This window comes from Crocodylus porosus, unplaced genomic scaffold (genome assembly GCF_001723895.1).
Source record: "Crocodylus porosus isolate Cpor-Errol unplaced genomic scaffold, CroPor_comp1, whole genome shotgun sequence".
Taxonomy (NCBI): domain Eukaryota; kingdom Metazoa; phylum Chordata; order Crocodylia; family Crocodylidae; genus Crocodylus; species Crocodylus porosus.
The window spans coordinates 17751078-17774698 of record NW_017728925.1 but is presented as its reverse complement, the minus strand read 5'-3'; the positions used below and the strand labels follow the sequence as shown (position 1 = coordinate 17774698).

Below are 23621 nucleotides of genomic sequence, written 5' to 3'. Positions count from 1 at the left end.
GCTGAAGATGCCACTGGGAATGAGGCTCCAGGTGTGCTTTGAACCAGTTTTTATTGCAAATCATGTTGTTTGGGGGACAGTCCAATCTTTACAAGTCTATGCGATTTACAATTACAGAAAAACCCCGTGTCTTTTAAGAACATCATCTGTAGCAAATCGGTTTTGTGAAAAAATATATTCAAAAATTTAAATAACAAAAGAAAATTAAGTTCACAGTGGAAAAGACCCCACAGAAATGTTAAAAATACTTTATCAGTGTCTCACACCTCTCATTAGTCCTGGTTTCGGGGGGCTCGCAGAAATCAGGAGAGTCAATTTACTTTGACAACCCTGTAAAGAAATCGAGCAGCATTCTTACTCCTGATGAGCCAGGAAGAGAAGAGGGTTGTAGGCAGACAGTTTTCAGCTAGCCCTAAAACTGGTGTTTGGTGTCTTACCTACTGGCTTGCTTCACAGATTTGTATCTCCTTGAGGGACAGCGCGGGAGTGCTGCAGCACTCATTTGCTGCAACACAAATCTGTTTGTCCCCTGCAAGAGCAGCGATTCAGTCAGGTCCTCTTTCCACATTTCTTTTTAAGTAAAGACGAGAAGTTTATCTGGGCATCCTGAAGGAGAGCCAGGGACTCCTCCAGCCCCTCGCTCCTGCCAGTGGGATGTCAAGCCTGCTAACACTCTCCTGGTCAGAAGGGGCTTCAGGGCCATCGGGCAATTCCAGTCTTAGGGCTGGACCAGCAGTGACCAAGGAGTGAATTTCTTCCCTTAGCGGGAGAGCCCCAGCCAGAAGCTCAGCTCTGCAGGGCCTGCCTGCCTGGTAGGAGCTGCTCTATTAAAAGCACACCCTGTTCAACGCTTGGCCACAAACTGGCCAACGCTGTGCTCATAACTTGCAGAGTTCAACCAGTTTCCCTGTGGCAGCTAGCGCTGGATACAGTCCATTGCTAGAGCACCTGAAAGCAGCACAATTAAACCTCACTAAAACACAGGCAGAAAACAGACTGAGCAGATCATTCCTGCAGTGACGGTATCTCTCTCATCAGTAATGGTAACTCGGACTGCACAGACTGAAACTTAGCCTGATATAGTTTGGATGATGAGGCTTGGTAAGTGGACTGGCTCACTGTCTGGTCTTAGTAACCTTCCCTTTGTTTGTTAGAATCCAGAAATATTTATGCAACAGTTAAATACTTTCAAGAGGCAAAATTCATGTAGGATTTTCTCCAGTGGCATTGTGTGGCGCATGTGGATTCACATCTCTGAGCTCTCTAGATAAGAGCAGATACTTGTGTAAAATCTTCCTAACCAGTATTTGTTATAAAGATGATGAAATGTTAATTATTTCAGACTTCCATGAGCCTGCTCCATATCACTTGTTTGCACAGTCCCTGACATACAGTGATGGAGAGGGAAAGCTGCACCCAGCAGCGACAGCGATAGCAGGAGGAGCAGGAAGCAGTGCGTGTCCTCAGAGAAACCTGGTGGGTGAGGAGTTAGTGGCAGGTTTCACCCAACACAACTTAATTGCCTGTTAAAAGTTCACCACATTTCTTATAGGGGGCTAAGCGTCCCCTTGTAGCACTGCAGCTGGTGATGCAAAGGCCTGCTACTGACCCTCTGCAGGCAAGTGTCACCTTCATGCACAAGGGCCAAGTCGTCACAGGGCAGCTCTGGTGGAGTCCTGAAGTCAGGCATCGACTCTGGCAGATCTCAGGGGGTGAGCAACGTTACAGCTAAGTGGCATCTGGGCAGCTCTGAGCCACTCTACTGTAAATGCTGAACAAATAAAGTGATCCGCTGCTGTATACATCCAAATTCTCAGAACAGTTTAGCAATGCAATCAGCAATTCATTTCAAGGCAGTTCAAATACTCCTACTGGATCCTTTCCTAAGCTAAGCCTAGTCCAAGTACCTACCACCTGCAGGGTGGTGTAATTTTCCTGATGGCTGGAAGAACAGTGGCACTGGAGTGACGGAGAGCTGCCATGAGCCAGTCGCTTGTCTGGCCTTGCCATGGTGGGAGAGGAAAATCCTGCCCCTAGCACGTAGGTTTTGGGATTGCACTCGGTAATGAAGATAGGAAGCTCCTCCTCTGTTAGTGAGACTCCCTGACCTGCTTTTTGTCACCTACTAATGCTCAACATGAGGTTTGTGCAGACTCTGTGGCAATGAGAGAATTGCTGCTGACATGAGCCATCAGATGCCAGAGGGACAGAAAAAGGAGGGGCATCATAGAGCTGGTCCCTGCCCTCTGTTCTCCTGCTGGGACAGAGCACCCCAGTAGGCTGGAGCGCGTTTTGCCTATACACAGTTCTCTGCATAATCCCTGTGAAGCTTTCATTTGTTCTGCTGCCCGTGCTGCCCCAGTGGTTTTACAGTTTGCAGGAGTTGGGACACAACCACCACAAAAACCCCAAACTAGGTTTTTCCTCCCACTAGAGGATGGCTTCCCACATCCTAGAGAAGCTACAGAGGAACAGGAATGCCCTAAAAAATGCATCTTGGACTTCAGCAAATACATACAGAAGTGCTGCAGCAGAGCAGTGCCTGGGAATGTCCTCAGATCAGCCTCTCGGTTGGTGGCATCTTGATCACATTCCACATCTCCACGCGCGCACCGTCTTTCTCCTGCCGGCTGGGGCTGTACGTTCCCTGAGTGGCTCTCCTTTTCTTCATGGCAATCACTGAGCCTGCAATAACTGCCAGGAGCAGAGCTGCCCCTGCAGCCCCGACTGCTCCCACAACCGAAGAGTTGCTAAGATGTGCCCACACTGGCTGCTGTGATGGAACAGGGTTATTGCCATTACTCTCAGAGCTCATCTTCGTGAAATGTAATATTTCCCACCAGAAAAATATCAAAGCTGCTTCCTCCCTGCCCCCATTACCACTTCCCAATCACAGTTTTGAAGCACTTCCAGGCCAGTGAGAAGAACAAACCATTTTCTCAGGATTTTCAGAGCATGCGAAAGCTGCTTTGTGTAAAGCATCTCATGTAGCTGATAGGAAAGCCACTTGCTTTAGGCAGCTACCAAATACCCAGCTTCCCCCTCCTTGTCTGTTGGGCAGCAGTCCCCATCTGTTTGTAGCCTACAGGGACTGCCCAAGGGCCAAGATGAATGTTCTCCTGGCTGACACTTCGCACATTTTTACTGAACCCTTTCAGAATTGGAAAAGGTCAGGCATTTGGCGATAGGCACTGAACTGCCACGACCACGGCAGGAACTCAAAGCTCCTGCTCCGAGTCAGGGCCACGATCGCACACATCCTGTGTGGTACCCGTGGGAATGTCTAAAGCTTTACCCCAGGCAGCGGTCACTTGATAAAACATGTTGATTGTGCAACGATGGCAGTAGTTCCTGACAGCTCTTTCCAGCGTTGCGTCTGTCAGGAGGCAGGAGTTCACAGCTGCTGTTGCTGTTGTGGAAATGGTGCCAGGGGGTTTCTACCACTCATCCCAACTGGCTTGAAACTGGTTTGAAAAGTTGGGAAAATTAAACACTGTATACAGTCTGGTCATAAATATGCTCTACACCTCTCCAGCTCTAACAAGAAAGTAGCTAGTTTTCTTTGCAACATAAGCATAAGCTGTTGTCGTAGTGCCTAATTACTAGTCTTTTGAAATAGTCTTTAATAATCTGATTGCGGTGTGACAGTGGGGCTAGGGACATCTCCTACCAGGTGCAAACACCTGAATGACTTGAAACCGCTCCTATGCTAGTTGAAGAAGGGGGACAGTCCAGAGGAGAGGAGGGTAAAAAGCTCATTTTGAGCCAGGAGTCCAGCAGTGCACAACTGACAATGAAAAGTGAGCCAGCTGGAACAGCCATTGCTTAAACAATCTTCCAGGCACTTGTAAGTCCATGGCCTCCTCGCCATGCCTCAGAGGGACTGAGCTCGCGTGGATGTGCTGGAGCAAGTGCTGGAAAAGTCACAAGGTCTAAGCAGACCCTGGCATGCATCTCCTTGCCATGGCAACACCTATATTAAGCGTTCTTCTGGTGGCACTTTCAGGACACTGTCCATCTCCAAGCGCGCTCCTGCCACCTCTTGCTGGCTGGGGCTGTAGGTTCCCTCTGACTGGCGCCTCTTCCTTGCAGTGAGAATCATGAATATGAGACCAATAATAACCAGAAGTAAACAGCCACAGGCTACAGGGACAGCTACTTCAAGTAATGGGAATGGGAAGAAAGCACCTGGAGTCCCTTTCTGTAAAAGAAATTAATGGAGACACAATAAGAGCCCAGTCATTGTAGGGAACTGAATCCAGCTTATTCATGCTCGGGAAGTCATGGGAGCCCAAACTGGCAATGCCTTGGCCCACAGAGAGACAGAAATCATGGGGCTGGAGGGCAACTGCAGAGGGAAATGCTGGGCTGGCTCAGTCCTCAGTCTGCCATCACACCGCATGCACATTTCTTACACCAAACCAGCCAGCTGAGGACCCTGAAGGATCATTGCCTAAAGGCCTCTCCACGTGTCTGAGCTCATTAATGGGTGTGGGCATTGATCAGCGGCTGTCCTCAGCCTTCAAAAAGGCCAGCGTCTCTCACCTTGGTGCGTATCAGACGCAAAAAGCTGAGCATCACCAGTGGGATAGTTAACAACACTGCTAATTCGGGCAGGCCGGCTGCAAGAACAGAGGACAGGGGGAACTTGCTGAGCTGGGGTCAGAGCTGACAGAGTAAAGCCAACTGCATGCAACTCATGGGGCTGATCCCAGGGCTGGAAAACTACTACAGAAGACAGTCTGAATGAACCTATAAGGAAGAACACCTGTTTTTAGCAAAAGCAGGATTAGAGTCTGGTCTGCGCATCAGAGATGGTTAGAAGAAGTGAAATGGTCGAACTAATGTCACATGCTCCATACGCTCCTCCAAAGGGTTTTAATATTACGTATGGCTTGTCACGGCGGGCAGCTCCTGGATATGCAGCTGCCTGTGCAGCCAGGACCCAGGCTGGGGGTCTTGTACTGTGAGGAGATGCAGACTACCTGCTGGCTGGGTGGGCCGTGCTGGGCGGGAACCAAATGCCTTGACAAAACATGGAGGTAAGTCGAGGAAGGGCCCTTCTGCAGACAGGGATGGCAAGAGGATGGCTGGTTTAGCAATTCCTCTGCTAGTGCTTTAAGAGTTTATATAGCTGTTAAGCTTCTGCTGTATCAAGATTAAACCCACAGGCCTCTGTCTGAGAGCTTCCTTGCACGACTGTATCTGGGACATAGATTACCATAAGCTGACTAAGAACAGATGTTTGCAGGGCTCAGCATTTAATAGAGCTGAGCGCCAGAGGAAAGGCTGCCTGGTACAAAAGCAAGAATTAGCAGAGCAAAACGATCTCTACTGCACCGGAGCCTCACAAGGCACAAGAACAACAAGAGGCTTTAAAATATTTAAATGGTAAATAGCCAGCTCTCAGTGCCTATGGCTGGATAGCTTCTGTGCTGAGCATTGCTGAAGTGTGATCTTCCAGCCCCCTACATGGAATTGTGTTTTTTAAAAGCTTAGGCAGTTCCTAGCTTCAAGAAATGCTTCTTAAGAGCAGGCCTAGACAGGTGCTGTCTAATGGGGAATGTCAGGTGCTACCTTTTCCCACTGGGGAAGAAAGGAGAAAAGCAGCTGTGTTCACTTCATGCGCTGCTCTCATGACAGGCACCTGTGAGCTGCTCCATACTTGGACAAGAGACCTGGAAGACAACCCCCAGGTGCTGAAGGAAGCTAGTGTATGACTGTGTGGCTCCTTCAGCATCAAAGGTGCCACAAAAGGAGATTAGGAAACAGCAAAAACATTGTGGGCTCTTGGGAGTTGCCTCATTGAAGTCTTTTTATTTACAAGGACAACCAGGCTAAAATGTGGTTACCTGTTGGGTTACAACCAGCAGGGTCTGAAGCTGGAAAAGATAAGAGAAGTTCTGCTGGAAGACTAAACACCTCTGCTTGCGCTGTGCATGCAGTCTGCCACCTCCCTGGCCTGTTGCGTGGGAGTGCAGGGGAGAGAACATGTTTAAAAATAGGGACGTGATGCTGGAGCCAGGATGCTGGGCAGGAGGCTCCAGCAGGTGCAGGTCAGGCAGCAGTTTTGGCCCCTTTTCATTCCAAGGGGTCACAGTCGGAGCTGAGCTGCTGCTATCCTTGACATAAACACCTTCCTACTGCTTCCTCCTGCATAGTTCAGACCCACACCAAGTGCCAAGAGTTAGACTCAGCCTTTCACTAGTCCAGGAGAACAGACTCCGTATGTTTTAGGAGAAATTCACAGCAACTAGTGCCATCAGTAACAGTGCTAGCACCCTCTTCCCCACCATGGGCACGATGAACTAATGGCAAAAGGGGAAAACAATGTAAATAGGGAAAAGATGGCAAACAGTAATAGAGGAAATTGTATGTAGGATCCTGTGACAGAAGAGATGTCTCAGAGCATCTGGCTGTGTTTGGCATGCAGATCAGAAAGAGTGGCCTCTGCAGGGCACATGCATTGATAACAGCAACAGCAGTGAAACCTGGTTTCCATGCATTTGGGGTTAGTACATTCCCAGGGGACCACACACTCCCTGCCCATGCAAGTGGCATCACAGACAATAGCTGGTAGTGAAGGGAGTAAACCATGCAGAAAGCTGCTTTCTACTCTGCTTTAGCACAGTCCTTCCCAGTCTTGCAGCATGAACTGGCAAAGTGGTTAGCAAGTCGGGAGTGTTAACGCTCAACCCTGCACCACGGACACAAGCTCTGAGTAAGCAGCAACAGAATATAGAACAGCTTTGCTAAGACCATTTTTCTCAGTAGCAGTCGTCCTGCTGGTAGGTGTATGAGAGAACTGTGTTTGTTTCTCCCTTAAATCCACAGCTTTTGGCCTTCCATTAGCCAAACATTTCTGGTCTCAGTGGTGATGGTAGCAGCTTTTCTTTCCAGATCAGGATCTTTTCATACTTATTGTCTAATCTGAAAAAAGCTGCAGTGAATTTTGGAGTCCAGCTAGAGAGCTATGGTGGCCTCAAGGTCTAAGCCTTGTGTGCGTATCCCTCCCAGCTCTATTCCTATCCAACCTGTTATTTCAGATACAACCATGTTTTCTTTTTGCATGGTTGTAATGAATGCTTCGGGTGTCCACTTGCAGCATGGCGAGCTCACATGCAGCCCTGCCTGCCTCTGGCTCAGATGCAGCTTGCTTTAGCATTGCCCACAGACCGGTACTGCCTAAGGGGCTGAGAGCACCAAGGAGCCTGGCTTCATGGCAGCCCAGGCAGACACTGAAAAATAGCTGCTGCATTTATGTACCACATTGCAAACTGGGCTAATGTTCAGGCCACTTACTGACTTCCTGCTCACCAGCCACCTCTGTGCTGAGTTCCTAGCCAAGCCTGCTAGTTTCCTGTAGCTGGATGCATGTAGGAGTGTAAAACATGGCCAAGGAAAGTTATTGGGGATGAACCCTGGCATCGGGGTTCTCAGCTTGCCTCCGACTGGCCAAATTGCTGCTTCTGCTCCCAACAGCCCAAGCGGTTAGTAAAGGAGAGAGGGGGGCCTGCCAGTAGCAAGAGGAGGAAGGAATTACTTACATCAATGTCACAGTGCTCCCCGGTGTAGCTTGCACTGCACACACACTCATACTTGTTCACCGCATCCTGGCACGTCCCTCCATTCTGGCACGGGTTTGGATCACACTCATTGATATTAATTTGACAGCTGCAAGGGGAGAGAGCATGGGAATTAAATGACAAGCGTCTCCTGCCTGCCACGACTCCAACAACATGCTCTGGGCTGCAGGGTGTGTCCTACGGCAGTGTGATCCTACAGCAGTGTCCTTTATCCTAAAAGCATCTCATGTGGGCCGTAGTAAATGCTGCTAGAAGGCACAAGGGGATGAATACTCGATCCATGTCACCACCACCTGCCATTTGGAGGTGCGAGAAACCAATGTGCCTCCCTAAGCAGCAGAGCAAATGCCAGCAAGGTACAGAGATGCTGCTGCCAGGAGTGAGTGCATAGGATGGATGCACAAAAGCAAGGCTGCAGTTTCTGCTGGGAAAGGACAGCTCTTGGGCTCCAGGCAGTGCCCTTCAGCTTCATGGCTAACTGTGTTTTCTCTTCTCTAACGTGGTACAGTGCTGCTTTGTGAAACGCAGACATGTAGTTTAAACAAGAAGGCTTAGAAATGGGGCATGCTCTTAAAGGACAGACAACACTAGCACCGTCAGGCCTGCCCACTGCATGCCAGGGGATTGGGCTGTGGAGCTCCCAATTAAACATTGTAGGATCAATAACTGCAATGGAAAGGGCCTGCCCTGCTGTCCCAGCAGTGCCCAGGCTGGCAGAGATGGCACTTGGCCCCAGCACAACCTGCAGGGCAGACCACATTGGGGCAGCACTTACTTCCGTCCCGTGAAACCCGGCTTACAGGTGCAGTTGGCTCCCCACGGGCCACTGGTGCATTTGCCACCATTCAGGCAGGTGAAGTTTTTGCCACATTGTTCAGGAGGAAATGGCCATCTGGGAAAAGCAGAGACTGCTGTTACTGATGTCCTGTTCAACACGATGTACATGGACACACACATGTACCTACACGTGGTGCAGGGAGGAGGATGTCCCTGAGCAGTTAGGGACCATCTCAGCTGAGATGACCCCTGAGAGCTCCTCCCAGGGCTAAGCTTGGAGTGAGGCAGGACTGGGATGGTGTGTGAACACTCATAGGTTGTATCAGGCCTGGGACTCTCTCTACGATTGCCTCGGTGAGCACCATAGGAGACAGAGCACCTGCCTGCCTGCTGCCCTTGCCCGACCATTCCCCAGAGAAGGCCAAAGGGCAGAAGCAGCTGTTCTGAGGTGCACCATCACTGCTGGATCTGCTGAGGCGGTTGAAGGAAAGGGGTGCTGTTTGCCACGGCAGGGACAGATGCTTTGGGAAGACGTGCTCAGTTTGGATGGTGGCAAGCGCTGCAGCATGTAATCACCACATGTGGCACCAGGCAGGTGTGTAAAAGGTACGCTCCTTCGTGTATCTCAGACTGCCCCTCTCCCGCCCTCCACCCAGGAGGCCATCTCTGGGGCCAGGTCTAGCACCACAGGCCACTCCAGCATGCCTGGACCCCGTCCATGGTAAAGCATGGCATACCACCTGGCAAAGTGTGCCAGGCCACCTGCAGGTCACAGCTGTATGCTGACATCTCCCTCCACGCGGTGAGATCAGTGAGACCCACTCAGCACCACACTGCTTTTCTAACCTCTCGCAAAGGCAAACCCCAATCCTCCAGGGACTGTCCTGTTCCCCACAGTGCCAGCAACCTGAGCGGGGCACTCACTCGCAGCGTGGGCCGGAGTACTGTGGCAGGCACTTGCAGGAATAGCCGGCGACTTCATCGACGCAGGTCCCACTGTGTAGGCACTGGTGCTGCCCACAGTCATCCACGTCCACATCGCATTTCTTCCCCATGAATCCCGGGGCACATTCACACTGGAAGTCAGCCACCAAATCCACGCAGGTCCCGTGGACGCATGGGCTGGCCTGGCAGTCATCGATGTTGGCCTCACAGAGCGGGCCTGCCCACCCTGTGCTGCAAGCACAGCGGAAGGAATCAAACAGGTCCTCACAAGTGCCAGCATTGAGGCAAGGACCTGACCCGCACACATCGGCCCCCGTGCAGCCCAGCTGGATGGCACTGCCCCCAGCCTGCAAGAACTGCTCGGGCTGAGGGTAAGGGAGGTGGGCAGTGAAGGGCAAATGGATTTCCCCAATGGTCACTTCTCCAAGGCAGCCTGTGAAATTCTCAGCCAGCACAATCAGTGCATTGGTCCTCAAGAAAGCCAAGTCCCCAGCCCTCCCCTGGAGAGTTGCGTTCATGGAATTGTCCAAATGAACCAGCCAGCGTGAAGAAAGTGCTGACGGCTCCTCCATGGTCAAAGAGACCGTGTGCCAGGCCCCGTCGGTAACAGGCATCTGACTCCGGAAGCTGGCACCCTCAATGCTGTTCCCACTGCTCATCTCCACGAGCAGGGAGGAGTTCTGGATGGCGATCTGGAGGGAGCCCACCGCTTCAGTGGCCCGAAGCAAAATGGCATCCGCGTCCCTGGTTCTGAAGTCCAAGCGGACACTGCTGAGTGTTCTGGTCACTGAAGCGTTGGTGGTGAACTCGGTGGCAGCATGGCCATAAAACGTAGCATTTGCCAGACCTGCAGGGAAGGGAGATAGTAATAGGGACCTGGGAAGCCCAAGTCTTACCTGGACTGTAGGCACTGAAGTGCCACTTGTGTCTGAAAGTGGATGGGTATGCAGCAGGGATGGATGGATATGCAGCAAGTAGCAAGAGGTCTGGCACAGTGAGGAAATGTCAAGCTAGAAAAAGAAAAATGCAACCCACTATGGGAAGGTTGATCCAGGGCAGGCCCCTGAGACAGGCCACGGCCTGCATCACACTCAGGCCAGTTCCGTCTCTGCCTTGCTTTCCCTACTACCTATAGCAACTGTGTAGGTGGGAACCCTGACAAGCAAGAGCTGATCCGCTAGGAAGCTTCCCTTAGCACTTACAGACATAGCCTGCCGGGACATCCATGCAGGCGGTGGCTTTGGGACAGGGGTCACTTTCACACCAGACTCTTTCCTCGCAGGTTTTCCCCGTGAAGTTTGCTGGACAGCTACAGCTGAAGTCATTCCAGGTGACAGTGCACACCCCACCATTGTGACATGGCTTGGACTGGAAAAAAAGGAGAGCTTTGTTCAGGAGGGGCCAGTTCACCTGTGGCTAGAAGAATGAGTCGGACAGAGGGGAGCTTGACAGCCAGGACATTGGAGATGGAGAGGGAGAGAGGAGTAATGCTGATTAAAACAAGGACAGCCTAGAGGGGCGACCAGAGGCTTGAGCACCCTTGTCCTGTCTGGTGATCCTGCTTCTGCCTGCGTGTCCGGCTGCTGCAGTGGTGATGCCCACAGCATGGGGCAGCCTCCACCTAGAAGCGCAAGAGCTACTGGCAGGGCATCCTCCATGTGGACCTCTGACTTGGACTGTTCTCTCTGCTGAAGTGGCTGTCTCCCCAGGAAGGTCGGCAATCCCATGTGCTCCAGCAAATGCTTGGAGACAGGTACATTGGGTTTGGGGTCCTCTCTGGGGCACTCAGTTACAGGGGGCCAAGGGGAAACTGAGCTCTGGCCTGCTGCAAGCTATGAACTGAGTCACCTGCACAGCCTAGTGCCTTTGGTTGGCTTCTGTTTGTGGCACGCATGTGGACAGGCAACTGTGTGCTGTGCCCTAACTTGGTGCTGCTGCAGCTTGGAGGAAGGGGCTCTGCCCAGGGGCTGGCTCCTACAGACAGGCACAGTGCTCATATTTGAAAAGCCATCCTGTCACAGAAAGGAGCGAGAATGAGACGGGAGGGAAGCGACGTGGGAGTGAGACCCGGATGAACTGATGGTCACATGCCACACAGAAAAGCGGGAGATGTTCCATACTACACCTGTCGTGTGACATTAGGGTCATTTCTTCTGGGAACAGCCTCTCCTTTGCTGCCCACTCCTTTGGTAGCATGAAGAAGACAGCAAGGAAAACACTGGCTACTGATGCACCAAGAAGTCTGATAGTACTAGATAATTAGCAATTAATTGTGTGCAGTTGAGAATAGCCATCCGGAGCTAAAGGCCAATTCTAAGTCATTAAAAACAAATAGAGAAGGTGCCAATCCCTGCAGGTTTCATTCCATCTCCTTTAACTGAAGCATTTGACATTTGGTGGCATAAGAACAGAGCACATCATAACAGTAATCCTTAGCACCTATATAGCACTTCCCCTTCCCCAGGTGCTCTGCAAACACTGGCTAATTATAACCTACGAAAATATCTTCACTGTAGTTTGCAGGTGCAGGTGGAAACAAAACTGTGAGGCACAAAAGGAAGGGTGAGAAACACTGGAGGCAAGTATCAAAAAGTCCCTGGAAACAACACCAGGGAGGAGCGGCAATACCTCCCTGCAAGGGCTGCAGGGAAGGCAGGCAGGTGGGGCAGGGAGAAGCACCATCCAGCACAGGAGGGAGGAGAGAGCTTCTTCCTTTAAGGACACCCAAAGATGTCCTTCTGCGCCCTGCCCAAGTAGTGCTGGACTCAGTCATCACTAACATCATAGACGTTCATGGGACAGAGACTGGAGCGTCTCTGGGGTGAATGGCTTAGAGGGTACAAGGGGGTGGTGAGGGGCCTAGGGGCAGGCAGTGCTTACAGGTTGTGTGCACCAGGTGTCAGCCCCCGAGGAGGCTGCAGTGTGCGCAGGAGACAGTGGACTATGGAAATGCTGAGGGGCTGGGTGCTATCACCATTTGTACCATCTGATGGAGCAGGCTGTTGCCTACAAAAGTGCATGCCTCTCTGAACTAGTTAGTCTCCAAGGTGCTGCCCTGCCATTAGCACTTAAACAGTCACCTTTTCTTGGACATCATGCCCATAGCCTTGTAGCCCTGCACATTTGCTTGTGATCAGCCCCCGCACACCCGTGCAGAGAAAACAGAGCATTCCTACCTTGCAGGTGTCGTCAGAGATGCAGCCCTGCACGAGGCCAGTAGTTCGTCCCATGTATGCCTCCTGTGGTAGGCTGTAGTTGTCTGCCTGATGAGCAAAAAGCTCCAGGCGATGGTTGTTGAGCTGGATATCTTGAAGACAGCCTTTAAAATAGCCTCCCCATGTCCCCATGCTTTCTTGCTGAGGAAGCCTGCCAACATGCACCTTGTGGCCAGCTGCAAGAGGCCTCATGACCAGGTCCCCGAGCTCCACCTCTCTGTCTGAATGACTAGCGTAAGCTACTCCTTCTCTGAAGGAGAGTGTCACCAAGTGTCTCTTCCCATCAGCCAGCGCTTCTGAGAGCGCCATGGGGCCTGCGAATGGTGTCTCTAGCAGGAGCCGGCCATCCTTCAGGTACACAGTGAAGCAGGGTTCAGTCCCATCATGCACCTGCAGCACCAGGCCCTCTGGCTTCAGCGTGCGGATGAAAAAGGAAACACTGAAGTCAGCCATGGGGTTATCTGCAAGTGTGAAAGAGGCCAAGCTGTAGGAATCCTCCAGGCCAAATGTTGCTGCCGGATACTCTGGAAGGGAAAGGAAAGGTGCATCATTTCTGCAGGAGGGCAACGCAGGTGCCTTGGGATGTTTCGAGCTACAGCACCTCACTTGGCTTTTCCTCCTCCAGACTAGCTTCTTTCTGTGTGCTAAAGGAACAGGACATCTCATCCTACTGCCTCTGGCAAGCCAGTCCCAAAGGCTTAGGGTGGCAGCATCCCTGCCATTTGTAGAGGACAGGTCTGCAGGGGCTGCCAATGGCAGGTTTTGCTTGGGAAGTTTAAGTGATAAAACTGCTTTTTTAAAACTCCCAGCCCCACAACAGCAGAGGCACGTCTGTCCCTACTATGTTTCAGGAAGAGGAGTGCAACAGGAAGCACAACAGAATTAATACCAGCCCCGCAGGAATGTGAAAATGCAAAAGAGTGTTAGCTCAGCCGAGGTTTCCAATTCAAGAGCTGTCTCAACTGACACATTTAGTCTACAACACCTAAGCTCCTGAAGAGCAAGTGAACGGACTTCACGGCCCTTCCGCAAGCACTGCAGCTGGCACAAAGAGGAGGTCTGAGCATCTGGGCCTGGCTGGAATAATGCATGTGCTATGGACCTGGCAATCACTCCAGCAGGAGCTGGCTCTGCAGTGTCACAACACAGAACAGGATTTGATGGAAATTATGTTTATACCTGCTTCCTCGGTCTTTGGTTACACAGAAAAGGCTATTGCCTCCCCCGAGAGCGAGGTAGTTAGCCATGGGACAGGCAAAAGGCAGTATGGATTTGCACCTTTGTAGACTAACTCATTTACAAGAGCTTAATATTATGTCTCTGATTCTGTTAGTCTATGAAGGTGCAGTTCTGCCCTGCCCACAGCTTCACAGCCAGTGTCAGCATCTCCAAGCATTCATTGCCAAAGGAGCTACCAGGTGCTGTCACTTGACATTTACCGTATGAGCAGGTGAGGCCTTCATAAGGCCTGGAGCAGTTGCACCTAAAGGTTGCCCAAAGGTCCACACACGAGCCTCCATGAGAGCAGGGCTGGGCCTGGCACCACTCTGTCCTGTCACAGCCCAGTGCTGCCAGGGAGGATGCATTGGGAAGGAGATCCAGGGGAAGGACAGCCTGGGAATCGACCTGCAGGTCCTGCAAGCAGCCGATGTAACCCTGCCGGCTGCGCGTGGTGTTGGCTAGCCCGCTGCCATCAACCCCCCCAACGTAGGCTTTCAGGAAGGGTGGTGGGAGCAGAGCGGCACTGTCCCCAACCACAGCGCTCTGCAGACAGATTCCTGCATCACAGGATTCGTGCCACAGCTTTAACTCCACTGAGTCCTGCAGAAGAACCTCAGCTTTATGCCACTGGCCATCATCAACCTTCAGTCCCTCCAAGGCCAAAGAGGATTTGGCGTTGTTTCTTTGCACCCCTGCATGCAGTGTGCCACCAGAGAGCTCCAGGAACAGGTATGCTCCTTCCTGGCCTCGGTAAAAGAGGATGCCATCAGGCAGTGTGGTTCTGAACCGGAGGGACACGCTGGCCATGGGAACTCCTGCCACGTCCTTCCTGCTCCAGCCGCCTGTGGACATGTCAATTGGGAGAAATGTCCTGGAGGCAAAGGAGAAGGTTGTTGGGGTTGAGCATGTGGCATCGTAGAAGCCAGACTGGCACTGGCAAAGGTGGCCGTGGCTCCCTGCCACATACGTTGGGGTGCAGAGGGCCTCGTTTCGGCAGTCATGTGTCTGGCAGCCGGTGAGCTGGATGGAGCAGTTCTTCCCACCCCATACAGTGCCATTCTGGCTGGGGACACAGCGGCAGGTGTAGTCAGCAATGCCATCCTCGCAGGCAGCCCCGTTCTCGCAGGGGCCATCTTCGCACTCATTGATGTCAACGGCACACTCCACGCCTGGGAAAGAGATTGAGAAACAGGCTCTTACTGCAGATGATTGAGGCCCCCTCTCCTGCAGTACCCAGCTGGGAAGACCACCACTCCCTCCCCATCACAGGCAGCTTTTTGGACTGTTCCCATTCAGTGAAGCCACCATGGGCCCAGCTCTGCCAGCAAGGGGCTCTGCACTTACTGCTGCCTGTCCACAGGACACAAATGAGTCAGAGATGGAGTGGGCTCCTCTGGTCATCTAACACTGCCCTCCCAGCCACCGCAGGTCTGTCTTCTAGCTTACGGAGCTCTCTCCAGTCATCGTTTACAGAGCCCCTGGCCCTGGCTGTGTTTTGCCAATGGATCTACATGCTGCCCAGGCCCGGGTTGCACCAGAGAACACTAGAAAGGCAAACTGCAGAGGAAGACTTGGCTGATTGGACCTGCTGTTGCATTTACAGGAACTGATGGAATCATAGCAAGTAGGGCGGGAAGGGCCCTCAGGTCGTCTAGCGCAAATCACCCCTGCCTCAACTATTCCAGCCTTGCACTTACACCCGCCTAAACTATCCCAGAAATGCTTAGGGGTGATGTTCTTACCACACACTCACTGAACTCAGCACTGAACAGTCCCTGTGAAGGAAATGGCATAAACATCCTTGGACTACAGCAGGCTTGTTTTGTAAGGCTGCTAACTGTGTCCCAGCAGGACCAGAAAGGTAAAGAAGCCCCTGCAATCAGCAGGGTTTAATGAAAACCAGCTGTTGTGCTCCTACGTGTCTTCAGGCTGATAAAGGTAAAACACTTTCTGAAGGTAAAACTGCTGCTTATCTAGCCCAACAACATTAGTTCCCACTAATCTTCAGAGCTGCACAGATAAGCTAAACGTGGATTATCCAGCTGTAATGACATTATAGAGTCCAACCAGCCATCATGCATGGGATAGAGGCAAGGAAAAGAAGGAATCTGAGCACAAAGGAAGTCAATCAAAAAATAAAAGACGTTTAAAAAGAAAAACCACTGGGGAGCCAAGGTCAATGTGTTGAACAGCTTGAAGAGTAGCTGGAGGCAGATGAGGGGATGTGGTGATGCTAGAGTAGGAGCAGCTATAGGACGATAAAGAAGATAAATGGGGCCTCTTGAATGCACGTCCTGGTTTGGTGCCACCAAGGCGCACCAGGCCACACCTAAATGCAGCACCTTGTAGAGTCACCCAGTGAGTTGACTCCCCTCAGGCCCTCCCCAAAAAGCTCTCTTTAGCTGCTCTTCAGGCCAAGACTTCTGCCACTGGCCGGGGAAGTACTGCCTCGAGCTGCACAAGAGTCACGTTAGTCACCACCCATCTGGTTCCAGACGGTATTTCCCTCCCGGTCTCTAGGGTTCACCTACAAACCACGAGGCAGTGTGGCAGGCCCGGGAGGCGTGGGGATCTTCCACCCAGCTAAGGTGGGTCTGTGCTGTGATTAATGCTAAGCCAGCACTGATCCGTAAGAAGGACAGAGAGGTATCTGAGATGCTGCGCAGAACACTGCTCCTATGGATTAAGAGCAGACAAGCGCTGCATTTGAACAGTAACCGCTGGCCTGACAAAGAGCTGAGTCAGTGGGCAGTCAGTGCTGCTTCTGACATGGTCGCCGATGCCAGAACCCGCTCCATGCAGACAGCTAAGCACTTTCTGCACAGGGACTTGATGAGCTAAGCACTTAGTACCTGCCCAGCGCTCCTGAGTCCAAATGCTTCTGCATATGGAAGGAGAGTGTTGCAGGTTGTAGGGGAATCAAGATTTATCTGCAGGGATTTCAATATCCAGCTGCAGCCATACATGAAGGGAAGGAGCTATTGCAAGCAGAGCTCGTTGGGCTGCCCTCGCTCTGAAGCAGCTCAGGAACAGAGCAGAAGCCTCTGGCTGGAGTGAAAATGGGTCAGCAAGGGATGCTACAGGTCACACTGGGGGCAGGGGTCTCGTGAGGATTCACATTTGCTGACAGAAGCAAATTCCAGGGCAGGGGCCTGGCTACTGAGTGAACCAAAGATGATTCTTAGGTCCAGCACAGGGTTTGGGATGCTGCCTGGCAGGGTCAGGCTGTAGGCGTGCCCAAGCCAAAGACCGGGTTGCTGAGAGTCGCGGCTGGTGGGGACTGCAGCCCTGGCCAGCTGTGGGTAACTGGGACACAGCTCTAAGAAACACAGCAGAGGAGTGCTGGGAGAGAGGGCTCCAGCCAGAGTGGGCTAGGAGGGAAAGAGCACGCCCAGCTGAGCAGGGGTTCGGTCTCAGCCTGGCAAACGGAGGGAGCCGTGCGAGTGAAGAGGTGGGAGGCCTGGAGCAGAAATCCGTTCAACTCCCCACGGAAACAGCAGCAGGCAAGTCTGTTTGTACTGTTTCCCAGGCTCCCAGATGGCACCTGCGGTGTGAGCTCTCTGCCAGGTGGCAAATTAATCCCTGTGGTGAGTGCACCACCCCGAGTTTGTGGCTAATTAAACACCAAGCTCTCCCTGGAGATAGCGATGTTTTGATTTCTGCTATGTTTTGTTTGGAATGGGTAAAAAGTATGAGCCACCACTTCGGACCGCGGCATGGCCTGGCCATGTCTGCTGCTCTGTGACCTAGGTGCAGGAGCACAGCGAGGCGAGGGGGAGAGAGATGGGTGGCTGCAGCCAGAGGCCAGTGCTTCCCAAACTGACCAGCACCATCTTCACTGCTGCTGCCTGCAAACAACCAGCCCTCCCAGAGCCTTTCCTCTGCTCCGCGGGGCCAGTGAAGTGCACTTGCCTTTGGCCATTGGAGTCTGAAACCATTGCAAGAGGCAAGGGAGATCTGTCCAGAGAGTCCTACACCTCACTAACAGCAAATGTTTGCTCTCACCTACCAGGCCAAGCAACTCTCCCTCCCTGTGGTGTTTACAGCCACCCAGAAACAGCTGCCCTGCCCTGTGCCCCCACCCCTGCCACTCGGATTTGGCTGTCAGCCCCCCGAGCCTGCTGAGTTGTTTATCGTCTGTCTCTGAACACCAGCCAGTCTGTCAGCTGCTTTGGTAACACTGGAACTTAGAAACCAAGTCAGCCACAGGAGAAGGAGATTTCCAGTCCACGCTACCTGCTAGATGCCAACTTCAGCATCCCAGAGGGGATTTCAGTTTTGTGTTTTGGCTGCAAACAACAGAGTGCAAATGCAGCTGGGAACACAAAGAAGAAAGCAAAGGAAATCACCCCATTCCAGGAACAACACAACCTTTGCTTTGGGCCATGACAGCGGCAAAAAGATGTAGACTATTTCCTGGCCTGTACCTGTTATGCCAGACTTCCTCGGGCACAGGATGCTCACATGTCTTCGCAATCCTTCTGCCATGTTTTTAAAAACTCTGTTTAAACTTTCAAGTGAAGTCCTGAGAAGCCGCACAGAGAGGCGTGAGCACGCACCAGCTCAGGTGTTAGGAGAACTGGCCTTAATTCCATGCGACACTTCTGTCATAAAAACAAGTACCTTTTACCTTTACAGACTGTGCTGCGCTGTCTCTGAGCCCCTTAGGCTGAAATTCACTGGTAATAAAGGAAATGCCAGTATATTACAACATCCACTCAGATCACGGTATCACTGCATAGCTATTTTTAACTAGGTAAGAAATTCATTAAGTTTAATATGTAAAAAAAGGACAAACTAACACACATCAGAGAAAGCTGCTATTTGAACATGAAAGACTAAGTTGCTGTCAGAAGATTTATTTGTAAATACACTGGTTAATGTATAAGTGTTCAAGCTAATAATTACATTAATCACAGCTTGTACCTTGGGTCTGGTCCCATTCTAGGATTTACTACACTATGGAAGCCTCTCGTTTCCACTGCTTTCAAAAGGCAAAGCCAAGTTTCAGCCATCCCATGCTAGGTCTGCCACCCAGATATCTCTAGAACAATCACCGTGGTATCTGGTGAATGGCTGTGCGCGCCAAACACCAGTGTCACTGTGGCTATTCCTCAGCGTGGCTTTGAGAACGTGTTGTACGTGCTACATATTATATATGACGCCTGTCACCTGTATATGCATGAGAGAGTCTCACGTAGCAGGCAGGTGGGTAGATATCCCCGAGGGGAGGTCTGTTAATGCAGGGCGCAAGCGCTGCCAGTCTTTCCAGCAGCACCATGTGCCACAGCAGTGATGCTCATTGCTCAGCAGCACCTTGTCCTTTCTCCAGAGGACAGCTACGGTCCAGCAGCCCTTCCCATGGTGCGTCCTAATTAGGATTTCCCTTATTGTACAGGAACAACCTAAAGCAGAGAATTAGCCGCAACAAACCTGTTCCCTGCGATGACATGGTTGCTTGCATCACTACCACCATTTCCATAGCAACATGCAGTTTTGCCCTTTCTCTCGCCAGGCGTTTCTACGCGGGGAGTTGGGAGGATGGGGCAGTGAAAGACTCAGAACTTTCCTTTCAACCAAAGAGCCATGCTGTTCCACACAGGATGTTAATGCCTTTAAAAAGCCAGATAAAGGGAGGAGAGCAAAGCAAAGCTTGCACAGAGTGCGGCGAGAGATGGTGTGGGGGTCCAAAATGCATCTGAACGCGAGGCAGGCGCCCACACTCCGAAGCAAACGCCTGGGCTTTGGTCCCTCCCAGCAAAGAGGAGAATCCACTTTTTAAGGAATGCGGCTTTCTAGCAAGGCCCTGCCTGGGCTGTCCCCAGATCCTTACAGTCAGTGGCAACTCCTCAGCCCTCCAGTTTCCAAGACAAAAAAAAATGAGCTCCTTTCACAATTAAACCACCTGCCTCTGACAAGAGCTTCTCCGATCAGGTCTAGCGCTTCTCCCACATCTCCAGCTACTGCTGACTACACAACTGAGCCATAGCTCCCTTGCTAGGCACATACACGTGCACACACGTACATACACACACACCCCTATTTATCTACAACATCTGTCATTACCTGCTAGGAGATAAATTCCACCCACGATCACACCAACCAGTGCAGATTTCATGGCTGACTCCTTGCAGACATTTATGACAGTGACAGACGAGGAGGGGGGTGGGCTGGGGGGGGGGACTATAGGCTGGCCTGAAAAAGGCAGAGTGCGTGTAAGCTCTCCCCGGTGCCAGTCAGGCAAAAAAGGGATTGGAGCTGAAACCAGCCAATATAGAGAGACCTGCGCTGTAGTGAGATCTAATCCAGCCCTGCTCTAAACCTCCCCAGCTGGCTTCTGTCAGTGCTGACAAGAAGAATGCGTGTCTACAGTGTATTCCCACTCAGTGCATTACTGTAATGCCCTGCAGGATCCACAGCATTAGCTCTGACAGTAGGAGGTTGGAGAGCAAGCCCCTGCCTTTGCTCACAACTCATGCAATGCCACTGATTTCCATGAATGGGGGGAGCACCAGCAGGGCCAATATCAGGGTATCTTTCCTCTTTCCGCTCTGCCACTGAGGAATAGCACTGATGGCAACAACAGCCCAGAGCAGGGGGTTCTCGCCCCCTCAAAGTTAATGGGAGTTTTGCCACTGACTTCACTGGCACTAGGATTTTTCTCTAGGGTCTCCAGTTGCCTTATGTGGAGGGTTTCCAGGATTTGCTTGCACAGGTTCCTGAACTCTCCCATGAAAGCCATTTCACTGTAGCCAAATGATGGGGAAAGGAGGCTGGGTACAGAGATGCGCTGAGAGTGGGAAAAGCAAATGGCAGCAGCAGAAAAGTGAAGGTGAATTTTTCAAGTCTCTGAAAACCAAGGGGCAGTTTCTTGCCATCCCAGTCTCCCTCTCTGACCGAGCAGCTTGCCCTCTAACGAGCGCCTCCTTGCTAATATCCCCTTGCCAGCCAACAGCTCTTACACCGTTCATGTCCTCTCACCAAGCATTCACAAGCTCTGCTGACAGTGAGGGGAACACGTCCTCCATGCAGGTGACTACATGGAGTCTAGGCTCTGAGGCTGGGGATTCCTCCTTCCCCAGTAACGACCACAGACGGTGTGAGGGGCAGAGGGAGAGGGAAAGAGAGAGGGAGCTACTGAAATTTCCTTGAGATATCCAGGTGGACATACAGTGCACAAACAGCTCATGCACACCAGAAGTCTGTTCACTGGCATGCAAAGCAGTGAGTACATGTGAAGGCGATGCATGTTATGGCGCACACCTCTTACATGGGAATCACTGCACTGCCCAAATCCCATACCCACTGCTAACTGAAAACAGCCTGGCACTCCTGGAAGCTTTCAGTGGCAACCCAGCTCCGTGCTGCAGTAGGGACATGGCTAGACTGTGCATTGTAGCATGTGTTTGAGTGGCTGGTCTGCTCACGTCTCTGCCTGGCCTGGCACTAGAGGTGACACTAAACTGGGCTTCGTCCATTTTCATTAACAGGGAAGCCTCATTTAATTCATCACAGTTGCTCCACCTTTACTAATCCTCTCCAAGCCCTTTCACACAGGCGAGCTGGAAGTAACTGGCACATCTCTCACGCTGCTTTCTGGTCAATCTGCTAAACCAGCCAGGTCCAAACAGACCCAATGTGACTGTCAGACCAGAACCTCAGTGGATACTTCTAGGCAAAGGCGCTCACTATACATGGTTAAATCATGTCTGACACCAGACACTACTCTGGAGTGTCAATGCTTGCAGCGCCTGGTCAGCTGGCAGCCAGTTTAAAAGGCCTGATTAACAATGGAGTCATAATCCGGCTGGGAGATGCAGCATGGACTGAACAGCACCCAGCTCACTCTAGCTGTACCCAAGACCAACTCATACTCATTGCACGCAGTTGAAAATAGGTCTAGGCATCTGTCTGAATGTCTCACAGCCCAGCCTCTCGGCAGCTGCCTGTGGTATGTGCACAAAGGTAATATACCTTCCTGTTAAAATGAAGGAGCCCTGGGATGTATCTGTTGGCTGCATTCTGCTGTGTTTGCTGAAAGAGCTCCCCCTGTCCAACAGCTAACCGTTTTCTAATCCCTTTAGTCTCTTAACCTTTTAGCTGCCTTCTCTGGCTAGAGTGGAGGTCACATTTTTTAAACAAGGCAGACACCTGGAAAATGTCTGTACAAGGAAATTAAACAAGCCATCCATTTGGAGCAGGGGGAGCAGAGAAGCAAACTTTCCCATTTCAATTCATTCCACTGGGCATTGTGCCCAAGCCAAAACCTTCAGAGTATCTAAGCTTGTGCAGTGCCCTGGCATGAAAAGCTGTTGGCAAGGCAGACCTTCTCAATACAAGGAAAAAGCATTTCTGATTCTTAAAAGGAGGTTGAGGACTGAAGTAAGATGGCTGGCAAGCATTTGAATTGTTAATGAAAGACAATGAACTTGCTGTCTGTCTCAGCTTCAGCAACACAGCAGCTTATGTTTCTAGGGAAGGCCCGAGCATGGCAATCCCCACTTGGACAGGGTTAGCATTTGGATGGGGGAAACAAGGAGAACCCAGGTGCTGCAGGAGGCGATCTTTGCCAGGGAGTGAGTAGTGCTCATCTTTTACTCCGGCTGATCCCACCTGCAGCACAGTGCTAGAAGGCACTGTGCTCCTACAGCTCCCATCGCTGGGATGAGGTACATAACAAGTGCAGTCAAGCCACTAGTGCTCATTTGGCTTTTTTCATGGATGAGCTGCCCAAATCCCAGATCAGTAATTACATTCTTCCAGTTCCCAAGTATATCCAAATGAACATACTTTTCTTCCTCATTCCTGTCCTGAACGGTCACCACACCACACTAAAACCACTGAGATCAAGAGGTCATTTTCTTTCCAGATAATACAGTGACCCCAGGGCCAGATCCATCTGTACAACTGCTGTTCCCCTTCAGCCTGGTTCTCCCTTGGGTGGAAATTTGCCCTTAGACTGACTGCAATAGCTCTTGTTTCCAAGCCAGACTCATTTTCCTCTTGTGTGCCCCTCTGATCCAGCCCATCCCCTAATGGCAAAGGGAATCAGGCACACACTGACATCACCTCAGCTCCCCAGGACATACTAAGTGCAGAGGTCACAAGGCCTACACAGCAGATACTCTCCTAGACCTGGCAATCCGGTGTCCTAGCTCACCATGTGGTCCTGACAGGACTAGGGTGTTGGGTTTCCATTTAATGTTTATTACTTTTGAAATAGTTCACGTTTTGAGACACAAGCCATCTCGTCTCTCAGCTGTGCTCCAGCCCAAGCCAGCACGCAGACAGTTAACACATGGATGAATGCAATTTCTGATGATTCACAATGTTATCCCAACACTCCCCAAATTCCTGAGATGGGGGAAAGGGCTCCTGGAGAGAAACTGAAAAGCAGCCTACATCAGAGTAGCAAGTTCACTTTAATCACAGAAGGCAGCTTAAACGTAAGCTCATGGCAGATCTAAGCCACCGCAAAAATGGATTTTGAACAGAAACATTATGGGAAGCTTCACAAAGTTGTTCTGTGATCCTAATATGAAGTAATAAGCTGTTTACCCGGCAGGTCTATACTGGAATTAATTGACAAAGCAGGGGAGATTAATTGCTATTATTTCCCTGTCAGCTTCACTCCTCCACATGCACTCATTCAGCTCACTGAGCTCACAGAGGGGCAAAATGTGACTTCCCCACCTGCTGCTCCCAACCTTTCACTGTGTTAATGTCTCCGAACTACCTCAAACACGACAAAGTCCTTTAAACAAAGGCAATATCCAGAAGGGCAACCTGCCCCTAATCCCCTTCGAGTACTAATGAACCCAAAACAGATCCCGCTGAATGAACACCCCGACTCCCCCATCTCTCCCCATCCTGCGCA

The 23621-nt window shown here is 51.3% G+C and overlaps 1 protein-coding gene across 2 annotated transcripts in view; it reads right to left on the bottom strand.

Annotated features, from left to right (window-relative positions):
* Positions 1-2846: 2846 nt before the first annotated feature.
* Positions 2847-23621, bottom strand: part of CRB2 (crumbs 2, cell polarity complex component) — a 43334-nt gene continuing 22559 nt past the window's right edge. The window contains exons 7-13 of one of the 2 annotated variants that reach the window (XM_019541008.1): positions 13963-14913; positions 12485-13047; positions 10511-10676; positions 9288-10155; positions 8362-8478; positions 7548-7674; positions 2847-4201 (exon numbers count right to left, since the gene is read on the bottom strand). In XM_019541008.1, coding sequence (XP_019396553.1) covers positions 3974-4201; positions 7548-7674; positions 8362-8478; positions 9288-10155; positions 10511-10676; positions 12485-13047; positions 13963-14913 — 3020 coding nt within the window. In that variant the 3' untranslated portion in view covers positions 2847-3973. Of the gene's footprint in view, positions 4202-4249; positions 4623-7547; positions 7675-8361; positions 8479-9287; positions 10156-10510; positions 10677-12484; positions 13048-13962; positions 14914-23621 lie in introns of those variants that run through there. The other variant, XM_019541010.1, reaches the window with a different exon arrangement.